We start from the raw sequence: 17189 nt of genomic DNA on the forward strand, positions 1-17189 counted from the left end.
CGGGGCCTTGGGGTGGAGCCCGGCATCGGCATCGGGCTCCCTGCTCGGCGGGGCGCCTGCTTCTCCCTCTCCCTCTGCCCTCCCCCTGCTCATGCTCTCTCTTTCGCTCTGCCCTTTCTTTCTCTCAAATAAATAAATAAAATCTTAAAAAAAAGAAAACCAGTATCAAACCTCCAATAAATAAATAGGAAAAGAATACGAATAGAGAATCCACATAAAACATACCACGAGGGAAATGACCGTAAAGTCTACGTAAAAATGTCCATTGCCACTAGTAATCAAATCAACGCAACGTAAAACCCTAAGGAAGTTATCAACTTATAGTTATTTAATTAGAATAATTAAAAGTGAAGTCATGAGAGCATCCAGTGTTGACAAGATTTCAGTCCCTTTCCCGCACTCAGCCACTGCTTGGTGAGGTATTCGTTGGAAAACCCTTTCAGAAAGCACATATGCTATTAGTATGTAGCCATGAGACCATTTTGACTGTTTGAGTCAGTAATACGAGCCCTCAGATCATTAAGAAATTATTCCAATGGAGATAAAAGACGGAGGTATGAACATGTTCACTGAAGCACTCGATAGCATTGCAACAACGGAAAAGGCCTCTGCGTCTTCCTTAATAGACTATAAATCCCAAGCAGGCAGGAATATTGTCTTTTTCTCTTCCGTCCCCACCACTAAGAAGTGTCTAAGACATGGCAGGACTGAAGAAATAGGTGCCAAGTCAATGAATAAATTAGCAAACGAGAATAAATGTCCACCAATAAGATAAAGCTTAATAAATTACAGCCATCGGCTCAACAGAATATGGGGCAGTGGTTAAGAGTAATTAATAGTTACAGAGACGATGCAGTAAAATGCACACATCCCTACAATTTGTGAAAAGACACAGATTTTCTAAGTGGCATGGATGCTCTTGTTAACATTACAGAGATACACTTGGCTGTGGGCAGCAGCTAGAGGGGGACAGGAAGACAGGAAGGAGCAAGGACCCCGCTGTGGAACTGTGGCTGCATCCTTTCATGTTTATTTTCCTTTAAAGTTATCTTTTAATGTTTCTATAACATTGTTTTTCCAAAAAATAAACATCGGGATTGAAAAAAAAACAGGTCCCCTAAATCTGAGTGCCAACAGATATCATCGGGGAAGTTTGGCTCTGTACTGAGTCCTTTTAGCACCAACTCTGATTTCATTCCAGAAGAAATAATCATAGGAAAGATCATGTTCGTTGAGTGTACTCAGTGCTGACTGTTTAATAACATTCAATCCTCATAACCTATGGGCTAAATACTATTACTATCCCCAGTTTCCAAATGAGAAAACACAGACTCAGTGATTCAGTGACTTGCCCGGTAGAAATAGCAATGAAGTGCTAAAGACGTGGGGGTTTAACCCAAGTAAAGAAACACTCGGATGTCGCACCTCCTTTAAAAAAAAAACAAAAGAAAATCTAAGATAGGGGTGCGTTTCCAGCTTTTGCTCTGTAATCAGACCGCAAAGCACAACACCAGAAACCCGGTGTCTAAGAAGGCGTCAACCACAGGGCGCCTGGGTGGCTCAGTCGGTTAGGCATCTGCCTTCGGCTCAGGTCATGATCCCAGGGTCTTGGGATCGAGCCCCGCTTCTCCCTCTCCCTCTGCCCCTCCCCTTGCTTGTGCTCGCTCACTCTCTCTGCCAAATAAATAAATAAAATCTTAAAAAAAAAAAAGGCATCAACCACTGCGACTTCCATCGTGAAAATGGCCCTGAGATTCTCACAGGAGAATTCGGATTAGCAAATGTCAGAGAGAGGGAACCGGAGGATCATCATGAGCTCACCACACTAATGATTGTTGCTGGCAAGATCTACTAAAGGATGCTAAAATTAGTGGACAGAAATTTGAGGAGAAACAGAATATCTGCAGAGTCGCAAACGATGTCCCCAGGATATATATAAATTAGAAAGAAAAATGTTAACTTTACAGGGGAGAAACCTAGCAGAAGCTACCTTAACCAAGGGACTGAGATCAGCCTCACCAGTAATCAGGTGTACTGACGTCACTCTTATGATACACTCAGAAGGACATATCACTTCTCTGCTTTCCTTGCTCAAAATGCATAACTTCATTCTATTCAAGAGGAAGCAGAAGACAGAGCCAAATTGAGGCACAGTCTACATAATACCCAACCAGTGTTCTTCCTAAGTATCAAGGTCATGGAAGACAAAGGCCGAGGAACTACTATTGATTGAAGAAGAAAAAAGAGATAGGACAGCTAAATGTGATGTGGGAGCCTGGATGGGATCCTGGAACATAAAAAGGGCATTAGTGGGGGCGCCTGGGTGGCTCAGTCGGTTAAGCGGCTGCCTTTGGCTCAGGTCATGATCCTGGGGTCCTGGGATCGAGCCCCGCATCAGGCTCCCTGCTCAGCAGAGAGCCTGCTTCTCCCTCTCTGCCTGCCTCTCTGCTTACTTGTGCTCTCTATCTCTCTGTCAAATAAAATAAAATCTTTAAAAAAAAAAAAAAGGGCATTAGTGAAAAAATGAGTGAAATCCAAGGGAAAGCCTCAAGTGTACCTAATGGTAATGACCCAACACTGACTAGTTGATAATGGTGTTGTGGTTATCTACAAGATAGTCACATTCGGGGAAGCTGGGTGACTGGTATACAGCAATTCTCTGTATCGTTTTTGCAACTTTTCTATACATTTAAAAATCCTCCAAAATAAGAAGTCTCCCCCGCCAAACAGTCACCAAGAGCAAATTCCTATCACTGAAGCGTTGGCCCAACTATACAAGCAAATCATTTGTCATTGTGACCACACTTCCAATTTCTTCAGTTTCTACGCAGTGAGTTAGTTTGATGGAATCTGGTAGAAGGACTCCTGGACTTGGAACCAGAAGACGTGGCTTCAGGATCGGGCCGCTTCCCCTGCTACCTGATTGGTTGGCCTTGAGCAATTTACCACCCGATTGCAGTCTTGTTACCTCCACTATAACCTGGCTATAATCACCCCCACCTTCAGGAGATTGCTGTGAGAACCACGTGGCAACCGTAGCAGCTGCTCCATAAAGGTGTCCTGTTAGGGTTCGTGTCCTCACAGAGCTGTGACAATGGAGGGGAAATGACTCTGTGAACTGAGAAAGAGTAAAGACGGGAGGGCTTGGGAGGACTCCAGGTCTTGCAGCCTCACAAACAGACATCACCCAGAGCTTGTTTCTGTGGTTTACCTGCGTGTCTCCATCCAGTGCTGCTTGGGCATACATCTGCACGGACAACTCAAGGTCTTGGGACTGGTTTTGGTGGCCATAGTAGTAAAGGTCTCCCATTTTCAAATACGCTGCCGGACAGAAAGCACAGGCCCGTTTGTGAAGCGGTTTTATTTCAGACCAACATTTTCAATAGTTGGCCCAGTCGCACGACTGAGAGTTTTTCCTATCTGGACCTGAATACATAACATCATTGTTTCCTTGGTGTGTCAGGAAGGGGGGTGGGGGAGGAAAACCTTTGGTACTGAGCACCACCATTTCTAGACACATTTTCTTGCTTTGCTGGGCAGCTCTCCCAAAGGGGTCTGTGAAAATCCCAGTCTGCAACCTTACAGCGCAATTGGCCAAGATTGTTTGGGGCACTTTATTTGACATCTGAAATTTTGCTGCCTAAGTCTGATGACTGGTGGGTATTTCTTCACTCTGTTTAAGCCATGGATTTTATTCCCCCCCCCCTTGGAAAAAGTTTTGCCTAATGGTGTACGTATCACTCAATGTCTAGTCAGAAAAATAGAATCTATGTCCAGTGATTCAAAAGATGGATTTCAACACTGGGAACTGGTTACCAGGGTGTTAGAAGGGCTAAAAGGGCAAATGGGGGGACAACCAACAATCCAGAGAACAGTTAAGATAGGAAACTATTACCATGCCTAGATCTGGGACCACCTGAGACCACAGAGGGTGGCCTGTCAGTTAGGAGGTGGAACCATGGGTGTACGGCCATTGCCGGAGACACGGCCCAAAGTAGAGGGAGAAGGGGAGAAATACCTGGACTTTTCACTTCCTCCCACCCAGCAATCTCCTGCCGGCACCTCCCACTGGCTGAAACCAATCAGATGCCCAAGAACACAGGAGTCTGGGAACTGTACTTCCTGGGGATCAACCCCTCCCATACAGAGCAGAGCAGAGCAGAGCAAGACGGGGATACATCCGAGGGCAAAAAAGGCAAATGACTGGCTCAGAGAATCTCTCCAGCAGAGCTTTCTCTTTTGAATTCTCACCAACTCTGAAGAAATGGTGGGTTCAAGCATTCAGTGGACAATGGAGGGAGAGAAGCACATGGCTTGAGGCCGACAGTAGTTTACTCGTGATCTTAACAGCAGAGATTTTTCACACTCTTTCCTAATTGTTTAGAAATACCATACTTCGCACAAAGCTGTTACATGTTCCCTGTTACTAAAGATTAAAAGTGTCCAATGCTTCAATTTAGCACCCATTTTTCTATACATACCAAATGAAGGAGCACCAATTTGAAAAACAGAGAAATTATAGTATCTCCAAACACAATTAACACCCAAGTATCTCTTGGCCAGGTCCTAAGGGGATAAAGGGGGAGAAAAAGTTAATTCATTAATATATTTCAGCCAAGTGACTAATTTTGCCTTCATAAAACCCGATTCATTATCCTTAACCTTAGAGCTTCCACTCCGAGAAGAATACATTTACTTACTGGCCTCTCCTCACAGATGTGTGCTAAATTTGTCTGTGACACTTCGATTCCAGTTTCTGCTGCTAAAACATAATACAGCAAAGCTTCGTGCCTAAAAATAGATGATTAATAATAAATTTCATATAGTGGCTCTTACTAATATTCACAGAGAGCTCTATATTCAAGCATAAGAGGGCACAAAATAAGCAGTTTTTTTAAAGCCACAAAATCATGAGTTTGTTGTGTGTGTGTGTGTGTTTAAAATAAATACTGTTGTTAAAAATACTGCATGCACTGATTTATTTTCTATCTTAAAGGCTGAACTCCCTGATAAGGTTGGAGAGTTATTGATGCAACAGCTACCTCTACTGGCTAAATGGTGTATGGCATGCTGGCAGGGTGGTCTAGTAACCTTGGGTCCTGGAATCCTTCCATCCCCACTGAGAAGAGATAAGTGGCATTTAGAAAAAGCCCTGTGCTTTCGGGTCCTCTGTTTTGTGAAAGGCTCCATGGGGCTTAGGATTCTGAGCAAGCTTAATTAAAGCTGAGTTTTTGTGATGCATTAGAAGTTTGGCAGAGGGGAGGGAGTTTACAAGGGGCTTGAAACCAGAAAAAAAATAAATGTTCGATACCACTAGCAACTGAATGATGGCAAAGCAATGACGGGTCACTGTTCATCTGTTGAAAGACTGGCACAAGATTCATAAGACAGAATAGCAGCAAGGGTTTGGGGAAATGGACATATTCCTAAGGCCAAGGGCAAGTGACCCCAACCGTTAAATGCGGGAAGTCTTAAGAATGCACATACCATTTGGCCAACAGTTCTCCCTTGTGAAGGTTTATTCTAAAGAAGCAGAAACATGTGCAAAGATTCTGTGACAACAGAGTTCACAGCAGAGCTGTTTATATGAACAAAAAACACTGGAAGCAACTTAAGTATCTGAAAATCAGTGAGTAGTTAAATTACCCCATGGTGCAGCCACTTTCAGATGAGGCCATTAAAAATGATGTCGTAAAGAGAATTCAGAAACGTAGAAAGATGTTTATGCAAAATTTTCCACTCAGTTAAAAAAAAAAAAACCAGCAGGATGAGAAACAGAGCAATTCCATTTTTGTAAAACAGAAATAAAACCGAGTGCACACCTTCACAAGCTCAAGCCGGTGCATATAGGCCGAGGAAAAAAAAAATAAAACCCCAAAATTATCTATCAAAATGTTCACAGTACTTTTCTCGAGGTGGTGAGAATCAAGTCATTTTATTTTCTTCTTTTTAATTCTATGATTTCCTCCATTTTCTTTGTGCTACCCAGGTTATGAGCGAAATTTTATTTTGACCAGATATCATTGTTATTTTGCACTCTCAGGAGTTGACATTAAGAACTCTTTCTTAATTGCAGTTCCACCCCAAAACTGGCTTCTGACTGGGGGTCAAATTAGGACAGTGAGACCTTCAATCGGACATGGTGCAGGTCACGGGCCGCTTCCCAGACACCCAAGGCAGCAGACCAATTAGCCATGACTCATGCTAAAGAGAGACGAAGTTGGCTGGGCACTTGTGCCCTGCATTGCAAACCAGATAACAAACCCACAACGGCAGCCATAAGAACCACACAAAAGATGCCTGGGCGTTTTCCTACAGAGCTGGTAAAAATCATGCTTTGTGACAAGAATCTTCAGAACAGACCCCAGATGGAGGGCATGCAAAGGAGGCCTGGCAGAAAGTCCCCATCATTCTGCGACAGGGACCCATTCCCAAGGTCTTACAATCTTCCATTTCTTTGGAGACACTTGGATTGGAACCAGTGCCTGTTTCCCCCAGGGATGGATGCGGGAAGGAGCTGGTGTAGACTTGCCAGCTCAAGGTCACATGTCGGGCCAGGTCCCTCTGCTGCCATAACTGGATGGGATGTGGCTCACATTATTAAAATGTAATCAAAATGGCGTTTTCTTTGACAGCAGTCGGGCAGACTGTTAGAATGTGCGAGGGAGGCATGAGGCTGACGCTTCCCGGAAGAACTGAGTCACTAGGATAAACTTTACAAAGACAAGATCTTGTCTCTAGAGTTACTTTGGTTGTGGGGAGGGGAGGGAGGGGCGAGTTTTATAGGAAGATTTGCGCTGTCCAATTATTGTATAAGCCAAGGGGAAATTTCATAGAATTCCCAAGTATTTCCTTTGAGGAAGCACTGAAACCCATCAAAAAGAGATGTCTATGAAACATCGATGTCAACAGAAGCACTGAAGGGAAATCCACCTCTGTCTTGCCTCCTGCAGAAGCAACCCTCCGATGCCGTGCACTCCCGCACCACCACCATCCGCAGGGGACAGTTAGAACTCTCGCGGCCAGACTTCCTCAGCTTATTAAGACTTCTGAGAAATGACACCTCTGCAGAAATCCTACCCACATTTAGCCTCCCAGTGCTTTGTTCTTATTTGTGTTTCAACACAGAGTGCCCAGAAGTATTAATTACAGATATTTCTATATTTATATTCGTGGAACAAACACGTACACAGCACTTAACCATGGGCAGGAAGCCCAAAGACAAGCCACAAAGCTGTACTGTCCTTTCCATGAATTTCCGCAAGGCTTAGGAAGCTCACTAGAGCTTCAAGCTTTATTTCAAATGCACTAAAGTGAAGTTGTCCCCCAGACAGTCATTCCGACAGGGATGGGGGTGGCGGGTGGACATGGAAAGGAGGGGATTTATGGTAAAGAACGAGTTTAGGGGCATATTTGCTGTCCTCCCACTTCTGACTCAGCATATACACTTAGAGAGTTTTATAATGATACATCTTAATAATCAATCCTTTGGCTGCTTGCTGTGAATTGTGAATTTGAGCAGCTTCCCAAACAATTATATGATTTTCTTTGTGCTCTTCTCTGCAGCTCAAACCGAAAGGATTAAAAAAAAAAAATCCTGGGATCTCCGCGGAACTTGAGACCCCTGGTCTCTTGCCGAAAGGTGAATCTCTTTCAACTGAGTTTGGCGCGCCTACTTGTCTTGCCTCAAGCCCGCCATAATCTGGCTAACCTCCTGGGTTAAATATTTGGGGCATATTTAAGACAAAGGACAATAAAACACATGGCTCACAGATAAAACACACATAGGGGAAGGCAGAGAGAAATGAAACATGACAGTCAGCCTCTCCTTCGCTGACTTCTTCTGGTGTCCGAGGACAGCCTGAGGCATGACAACATTATCTTCCATATTACGCAGATACAGCAAAAAGCCACAGGCCCTTTTCTCAATCATGCTCCTCTTTTAAACTATCCCATATAAATCTTGGAACAACACAGAAAAGCACAAGCTCATCAAACTGACACATGTAATTTGAAAATAACGTCCAGAATAAATTCACTCACAGAAAATGAAAAAGGGGGATGGACTTGGGACATTGGTGGATGATTTAGTTCTATTACAGCAAAATAGATGGTACCAAAAAAGCCACATTGTGGTGTGGGGAGGCCAACATTCCTATATTTCCTGTTTAACCCCAGGGCCGGCTTCAGGACTCGGAGAGCAGGAGGAAATAGAAGCACTTCGCCTCAAATATATTTTGACGAAGATTTTCCCATTATAACGGATACTAGATGTCTCTTCCTGTTGATAGAAAAAAGGCTTCGGATCCGGATTGAAACTTAATAATACGTAGCATCAGCATCAAGATTGGTAAGGATATGGAGAAACAAAAATGTATACATGGTTGGCAGGCGAGTAAATTGGTAAAATCCTTTGGGAAAACAGCTAGCATTATCTTATAAAGGTGAACACTATCTTATAAAATACCTGCCCTGTGACCCCACTCCTAAGTTTATATTCTAGCGAAACTTTTCGTAGGTATGCCACGATATGCATAAAAAATGTTCATGGTCACATTGTTCTTAAAAAACAACAAAAAAAGGGAAACGCAAATGTGTGTTAAAGTAAGAATTGGTAAGTAAAGTGTGGTATATGACAGCAATAAAAATGACCCGCAGATACATGCATCAAGGGATATGAAGCTCAGAAACACAGTGTTACGTTAAAAAAAAAAAAGCAGTTGAACCATATATAATATGGTTCTAATAATATGAAGCCCAGACACAAGCCAAATAACTCTACTGCTTAAGAATATATCCACGTATAGCAAAACTATAAAGAAAGCAAGGGGAGAGCAAAAACAAGGCTCAGGATGATGGTTACTTCTGGGGACTGGGGGTGGGGGTGGGTTTAATCTGGGGGGGGGAAATGCAGGGGGCTTCAACTGTTCATTTTCTTACATCGGGTTACAGATGTTCATTGTATCATTATGCTTAAGAACCTGTACGTATCACTTCATACGTATCAACTACTATATGACAGAAGAAGGAGAAAACAACTCAACTGGCTTCTGCCACATCTCCAGTTCAAATGCTCGGCTCCTTTTACCTGGATTCTGAGCCAGCATGCCCCTTCAGACTCTCCCTTCTCTTTACCATCAAACACAGTTGTCTGGTTAGACATCTCAGGCCCCAGCTCTGTCATGTCACTACCCTCTCCCCAAACTATCAATAGCTCCCCACTGCCTCATGAATTAAGTAAAAAGTGTATGACCTGCCATTCAAAGTTCCATAGAGCAGCACCTCTTTGCTCTCATTATTTGTCACTCCCTTTTACAAATCTTACCTGAAGGCAGACTGGTGGCTTAAAATTTCCTAGACGCATCCAGAATTTTCCTATCTCTTTGCTTTTGTTCCTGCTATTCCTGTCATCAGAAATGCTGTTCCCTGCATGGCCAAGTGGAAATCCCACCCAGCCCCCAAGGCCATATTATCTGCTACCCCCGTCATGAAGGCTGATCTAAGTCCCACAAACCAGATAGCATCTTCTCCTTCTCAGAATCCTTCATGCTCTTTATATACTGCTCATGTGCCTTGAGTTATGGTTGTTCTATTTGCCTTGGATCGTGCGCTCTGCTTTTGAGCACTTCCCAGGTAACCCTAGGTGCTGGGCCCTGGGGTACAAATCACCGGACAATCAACAAGAGCAGTCATGATCTTAAAGGGAGTAAGGAGTTAGGGAGGACTTCTCGGCAGAGGAAACAGCAAGTTCAAAGATCCAGAGGGCAGACAGAATGCGGGCCACGTGAGAAACTGCAGAAAGTTCAGCATAAGGAAGAAATGAGGCAGAGCACCTGGCTGGTTAAGTGGTTAAGTGTCTGCCTATGGCTTGGGCCATGATCCTAGGATCCTGGGACTGAGCCCCGGGATGGGCTCTCTGCTCAGCAGGGACCCTGCTTCTCCCTCTGCCTGACACTCCCCCTGCTTGTACTCTCTTTCTTTGTCAAATGAATAAAATCTTTAAAAGAAGAAGAAGAAGAAAGAAGAAGAAGAAGAAGAAAGAAGAAGAAAAGAAGAAGAGAAAGAAAGGAGGAAGGGAACTTCCCCACTTCCTCGAGCCCCGCCTGTGGCATCCCCTGCAGCTTATGGCAAGGCAGCCTGCATTTAGGTGTACTCAGTAAAATCTGCTGACCTGGACCCGAACTCACAGTGTAGAACACACTTAATTTCCCCCTCCCCTCTACCAAAAAAAAAAAAAAAAAATCAATCTCGTGTTGTGGCTGAATATTTTAAGAAGGACAACAGGTCGCAAAAATCTTAATTCATCTCGACCTTCACAGCAAATTTTAAAATGTGCTACCTGAAATGCTTTGTGATGTTAAATTCAAATGCAGGCAAGAAATGTAGCTATTAATAGACACTCTCTTTATGGAAAAAATAGTGTTAAGCATTGTGGTGTGTATGTGTGTCAGTGTGGGGGTGTTTACAGATGGGCTCTCTCTTTGGGAAAGCCCACATACACACTTCGGTTTTTGAATACTCTTTTTCCCCTAAGAAGCTTGTGGGGAGCAAAGGGCGGGGGAAGTTTGGAGGATGAGAAGTAGAGAATAAATTAAATTCAAATTTGGGAGTTTTAGAAGCTGAAGCTCACTTGGGAGACAAGATAAAGCACCAAAAAAATTATAAGGTGTATCTAGTGGAAAATAAAAATTCCATTAAAATTTTTTTCCAGATTGTGCAAAGTGAGGCTGCAGATAATAAACTTTCACAGGATGATAACAAACATTCCTTTTGGTATTTTCATTGGGTTCACTTCCCTGCCTTCTTTAAGATTTTCATTCACTGACATGCTGTCTGCTGATTATGCGGGCACCCATGGACCAAAGGGGAAAATAGTGTTCTTTTGGACTTATATTTTAATTTTTAATTAAGGTTCAGATCAGACTATGATCTATGATAGGTCTGGTCTAATGTCTTTGAGGCAGTGGACCAATGGGATATGTGCTGATTTGTATACCCTTTTAAGTTATTACTGAAATACCCAGATCACTTAGGCAATAAACCAACCAAGAAAATATGTCCCAATGGAAAAGGAAGACAGAGTGGCAGGACTGGCAGAAGAAAACAAAAAGATGGAATCAGGTGGAGTTTGCAGTTTGGAAAGGTGTGCCCTTATTTGTAAAATCAAGGCACAGCAAACGGGGATCATTTGCAAGTCCTCAGTGCAGCGTCTCATCCCATAGGGTACAGGTTGAGATTTGTTAACTCCATCAGAAGAAAGTTAAAATGGGGAATCTGTTTGGCTGTGATATCCGAGGGCTGGTGAGTGAGTTCCAGTAATCCCAAGCTCTTGGCCATGGAAGATGTAGTAACGTATCAGTGGAAAGATGTAGCTTGAGCCTTAAACACACTGCTCTCTCCGCTTCCCATGAACTTTCTGTGCTCTGCCAGGGAGAGGCAGAGGTTCAGCTAAGACCCCCTGTGCTGTCTCCACTCTAAAACCAAGGGGAACAAGCTTGAAGGGAAGAGAAGTCAACACATTCATGTGTCTCTCAACTTGATGAATGTGGACGCTTCCCCTAAAGAACTAATTTTTGTGTATAATTAAACATGGAAATGCTATGTTTTCCAATCAACAGCCAATCAGTCTGTGATACTCTGAATATCATTACTGGGAGGCCATGATTTCCCTGCAAATTGCTCTTTCGGTTGTATTTTAAGACTCCTTCTCATACGACTACACTGACAAATTGAAAGGTGAGGGCTGAGAAAGTTCATTCTCACATGGGTCCCCAGCTTACCATGAGCCCTCCAGGTAGGCATTGAGGCCTTTGCGAATGACATGGCCCAAGTAGCCATTTTTCTCAGCTACGTGCTTCGCCCATCTGAAAAGAAAAGGAACGGGAAAATATTCAAACTGTGGCAAATTAAATAATTGCTTTTTTCTTCATATGATCTCAATAAATCCCACTTGGGGATTATTTTGCTTGTTAGAATTTTTACACAGCAACAAACCAGAACTGAACATTAAGAAGGCAAAAAAAAAGATGCATTTTGAGAACTTTACATTCAGTGCCTTTTCTTCTAAGTGCTTAGGAGTTATCGTGTATGGAGACAAAGACATGAGAGACACCTAATGAAAAATAACCGCCGATGCGAAAAAAGATAATCTTCACCAAGAGTTCTAGTACTCCCTCCATTAAAACATGTTTACTGATTTATTATAAGGTTTCCCCATTTTTTTTCTGTTCTCTAAGTTATCCTGGAGAATTTTTACTAATAATGAACTGGCCTGTTGTAATCTTTAGACTTAACAACCACTAAAAGAATATTACAAGGATACACAACTAACAAGCTGATGGAAAGGGGAAATAAGATTTTTAAAAAATACTTGAGTAATGGGGCGCCTGGGTAGCTCAGTCATTAAGCGTCTGCCTTCGGCGCAGGTCATGATCCCAGGGTCCTGGGATCGAGCCCCACATCGGGCTCCCTGCTCAGCAGGAAGCCTGCTTCTCCCTCTCCCACTCCCCCTGCTTGTGTTCCCTCTCTTGTTGTGTCTCTCTCTGTCAAATAAATAAATAGAGTCTTTAAAAAAAAAAAAAACTTGAGTAATGTAAAGGAAGGGTAAGAAAAGGGGAAACAAGCACAAAGAATGGATGGGACAAATAAGGAATAAGTAGTAAAATGGTAGATTTAAAACAAAATGTATCTGCAAGTTGCATTAAATGTAAATGGTCTAAATATACCAATTAAAAACTAAACTCGTCAGACTGAATAAAAAGTACACAAAACCCAATTATTTGCTGCTTAGAAGAGATACATATTAAAATTAAAAGAAGACAAAATTAAAAGTCTGGAAAAAGATATAACTCTAACAAAAAAACTCTAAGAAACAAAAAAAGCAGGTGTAGCAAAATTGATGGTATGCTGGTCATAAAGTAAGCCTCAACAAATTCCAAACAACTGAACTCATTCAGAATGTATTCTTTGATTGCAGTGGAATTAAGCTAGGAATCAATAACAAAAAAAAATTTATGAAACATATGAATGTTCACACCAAACATCCTAACAAATAATGATAAAAAGCTTCAAGTTTGTCTTGGTCAAGTTTTATCACTGAGTTCAGGTCAGGTTGGATTTGCTCTCAAATGCCTTATGAAACAAAACCTTTTGAAAAGCCAGACTATTGGTTTGAGGGTGGTCTAAAGCAGAGGTCTGCAAAGTTGTTTTTTTTTTTTTCTGTAAAAGGCAAGATAGTAAATATTTTAAGCCTTGTGGGCCACACAGAGTCTCTACTTATATTCACCATAGTGTGTGTATTTGTCTTACAACCCTTTAAAAATGTAAAAAGCGTTCTTAGCTCCTGGAGCCACACAAAACAGAGGGTGGGCCACATGTTACTTATGGGTCCTAGTTTGCCAACCTCTGTAAAACATTTTCAGATATGCATGACCTCAAAAATGCACCTCTTGTTCACCATTCTTTAGGAAGCTACTGTAGGATGTGCTCTACAAAAGCATAGGAGTAAATCAAGAAAGAGGAAGAAATAAGGTAAGGCAAGGAGAACCCAAAAAGACAGGGATGAAGAGAAAGGGAACCTCCACAGTGATGACAAAGTTAATTTCAGGAAGGTAGCTCTGTCCTGAGCAAAGACAGAGATGTCACCGAGATTAAGTTAATTGTATACCTGGTGGGTCTGGACATACGGAGGAGAGATTTAGACAACTGTGGGAGAATTTGAAGAATTAAGCACATGAAAAATGATAAGTATGCAGAACGCTAAGCAACTAAAGGACTATGAAGTATAATTAATACTCCATGGAACAAAAAAAACTGTGTAATAAAGAAAAAGTAGTCATAGCATATTACACGGCTCAGCTGTGCCTAGCACTCACATGGCCCTAATAATGGACACCCCGCTCCTAATCTAACCAAAATAATGATATATTTATGGGAAAATGGGACAAGGTGGGAAGTGTGGATGCGTGGGATGGTAGGTGGTGGCAGAATGAGAGGGAACTCTATCTTTATTTTTCACAGTGGGACATCATTAGACAAAGCCTGTAATGAAAATAACAAGAGATAGTAGTATGAGCATGTCATTGAAAGAGAGAGGCAAACAGTAAAGAAATAATGAAAAGACTGAAAGTGACTTGTTCTTGAGAGCAGGAAGTAGTCTGGGTGGGAGAGCAGATTGCTTGTTTTTCCCATGTCAAATTATTATTTTTTTGGTTTCAGTTAAAATGTACTTATTTTTGCCTTGTCGAACGAGATGGCTTTTGAAACTCTGTGCATGCATAACTGGTAAAAATAAAGATTGAATTCAAAATTGCAAAACAAAGAATGGGGACTCCATTTTCAGGCACAGTGAATAAAGTACGCAGCTTTCCCTTTGTGCACAATAGCTGACAGATTCTTACACAACAGCCTTCTCGGGATCTCTAGGGAATGTCTCCAGGTTTCCTGTGATATAATAGAGAGAACACCACAAGGTTCCTTCGATGTGTCCGCCCTGTGCAGCCTTATGGAAATATTCACCAGCTAAAGTCTGTAGAGAGAGAAACAGAGTTATCTCATTGGTGAGGAGTCCTCCCAAGTGGACTGGTCTCCCCAGAGCCAACACGGTGAGACACTCAACCGCTGATATTTTCACTGGCTCATCACTTCTGATATCTTTAGGAAAACCAAGTCAAGCTTCAGGAAGACAACCCATCACAGAAGCCGGCCTCTGGATGCGATAACCTTGACAGTAAGCTATTCTGTTAAGTTTACCCAATAAGTTAATAAGACAACACGTAGCTATGAATCCCTTAACCCTTGTAAATGAAACAGAAGAATGTATCAGAAGTCACACCGGGTGAAAATTCAGGCATTGGCTTCCCTAACCTTGCTGAATACTTTCTTCAAACTCATGTGCCAAAACTGCATCTCCCGCAGGAAGGTGAGAATTAGAATATGACAATAAAAAATCCACACTAGCATATACGTGGGTGGGTGACCAGACATTAGCAATGCATAAAAATATACAGCCTCTTACGCAGGCAGAGAGAGGCAGAGGGGAAAAATAAGACAAACATTTAGAAGGGTGAATGTTCTGCTGCTTACTATTATTTTTTCCAAGGCGGTTAGCTGCCGTTCTGAAGCAGGGCTTTGGAGTCAGATGGGCTTGGGTCTAAATACCAGCTCTGCTCCCCGCCCCGCCCCCCACCGTGTGACCTTGGGCGTGTTAGTTCATCTCTCCAACTGCGAGATTTCTGCAACTGAAAAATATGGCTAATAATACCTAGCACGAATGGCCGTTTCAAGGATTAAATGAGATGTATTCTCAAGGCTTAGCACGGTGCTTCACAAAAATTCTCTTCCAGTTCCCTACCCCCAGAAACTTGCCACTGCCTCAGGCTGGCCCATCCTGCAAATTGCCCCCTCCACTCTTCTACCTCGATAAATGCCAAATACTTTGTGGAGTCACCCTGTCTCCTCTCCCCTGTCACACCTCACATCCAATCCATTAGCAAGCCCTGTCACCTTGACCTTCAAAGTACATGCATAGTCCAGCCACATTTCTGTCCCTGCTCCTGGGGTCGCCCATCCTTCTCACTTGGATTCAATAACCCATTAGCCCCTGCTCCCCTCTTGTCTTCTTTAATCCTAGTCTCTGCTAGGATCCAAGGGGAGGTTTTTAAAGCACAGCACATCACTGCCCTGTCCAAAGCTGCCCAGAGGTTTCCCATCTTCCTCGGAGGGGCCGGGACCTCACAATGACCTGCACACCTGCCTGCCTGACCTTCTCGCCCACCTACGCCCCTCCCCCACTTCCCGCTCCGCTGCTCCAGCTTCCCTGTTGTTCCTTGAGGAGCAACAAGCCTGCTTTCCTCTAGGGCTTTTGCCTTGGCTATTCCCTCTTTCTGGAACATTCTTCTCCCAGATATATGTAAGGCTCCTGTACCCCCAGTGCCTCGTAGACTGCCTGGCATAGGGTGGGCATTCAATTAAATTTGTGGAATATAATGGTGCAGAAATTAAAAGCACCATCATCAAGAGTATTAGTAATAACGAGGGGCTTCTATTTTGCGCAGGGATCCCAGTCCTGCCTCCACTAAGCATATGACTCTGAGTAAGTTACATATCCTCTCAGAGCCTTGATTGTTCATTCTGTAAAATGGATATAATCATAGCAGCTATTCCAGAAGGTAATTGGAATGACATGGGGTGCATGTCAACTATTTCTGAGTGTCTGTCACAGAGGAAGTGCTTAGCAAACACTGAAGACTGTCACTGTGGTTTTCACTATTATGAAATCTGGTCTCATATCAGGCAACCCTATCTGGACCCAGCTCTCTTTGCTTCTAGGAAGATCAATCTCTGCACTGCCTCTTGCTCATTCTCATCTTGAATCATCTTCCCCTTCCTCCCTAGTTCAGGCCTCCCTCCTCCAGGAAGCCTTCCTGACTGCTTTTGGGTCATGACAGTTTCCCCTGTCGAGATCCGTTTGGATCACAGCAAAGGGCACACACTTGACACTTGGCTAGATAGCATCCTTTGCTGTTTGCTGTCTTATCTTCCCAACTGGACCCTGGAGCTGCTTGAGGACAGGGTCTGTCTTGGGTGGCGTCTGCACCCCCACGGGGCCTCACGCAGGCCAGGCACACGGCAGATGAGCCAGTAGCCAGCGGCACAGCTGGTCTCAAGTCTTACTTGATTCCTTTCAGGAATTCCGGGGAAAATGCCATCCAAATACAGGACTCCAAGATTGTACGATGCATCCGGATTCCCCATTTCTTCTGCTTTTAACCAGTACTTTGCTGCTTTGGCATAATTTTTCTTGAATTTGTGGTAATACCATCCCAAGCCATTGACTGCCTGATGCAATCCCTGGATTTTAGAACAATGAAAAAAAAAATTACTTTTTAAAAAAAATTTTTTTAATGAAACCTAAAGAGAATCAATTGTTGGGAAAGCACTCCGCCTGGGTCTGAGCAAAACCTTTCCCATCTCTTTCTGGGGGCAGATGGCATTGAAGAAAAGCTAAGTGTTAGAAACCACGAGCCTGCTCGGAGCCTTCCCCGGGATGGATTTCATTTGGCTGCTGCTGGGGGATTCCTGCCTACCAGCTCCGCAGCGATGCTACCCCCAAATCATGGCGCAGCTCCTGCAGGCTCCTGTGCAAAGCCCTTGTCTACAAGAGGCCTCTTCTTGCTCCGCAGCATCAA

General features: G+C 43.2%; 1 protein-coding gene across 3 annotated transcripts in view; it reads right to left on the reverse strand.

Annotated features, from left to right (window-relative positions):
• The window catches only part of SEL1L3 (SEL1L family member 3), a 100853-nt gene that overhangs the window by 12641 nt on the left and 71023 nt on the right, over positions 1–17189 (reverse strand). For all 3 annotated transcript variants that reach the window (XR_003520943.1, XM_027599806.1, XM_027599805.1), the window contains 6 exons: positions 16675–16851; positions 14400–14527; positions 11781–11864; positions 4701–4791; positions 4482–4566; positions 3212–3321 (listed from right to left, as the gene is read on the reverse strand). Coding sequence is in view for 2 of the 3 variants with exons in the window: in XM_027599806.1 (XP_027455607.1) it covers positions 3212–3321; positions 4482–4566; positions 4701–4791; positions 11781–11864; positions 14400–14527; positions 16675–16851 (675 nt within the window). In the remaining variant the exon portion in view is untranslated. The remainder of the gene's footprint in view (positions 1–3211; positions 3322–4481; positions 4567–4700; positions 4792–11780; positions 11865–14399; positions 14528–16674; positions 16852–17189) is intronic.

The sequence above is a fragment of the Zalophus californianus genome, chromosome 2 (genome assembly GCF_009762305.2).
Source record: "Zalophus californianus isolate mZalCal1 chromosome 2, mZalCal1.pri.v2, whole genome shotgun sequence".
Lineage (NCBI taxonomy): Eukaryota > Metazoa > Chordata > Mammalia > Carnivora > Otariidae > Zalophus > Zalophus californianus.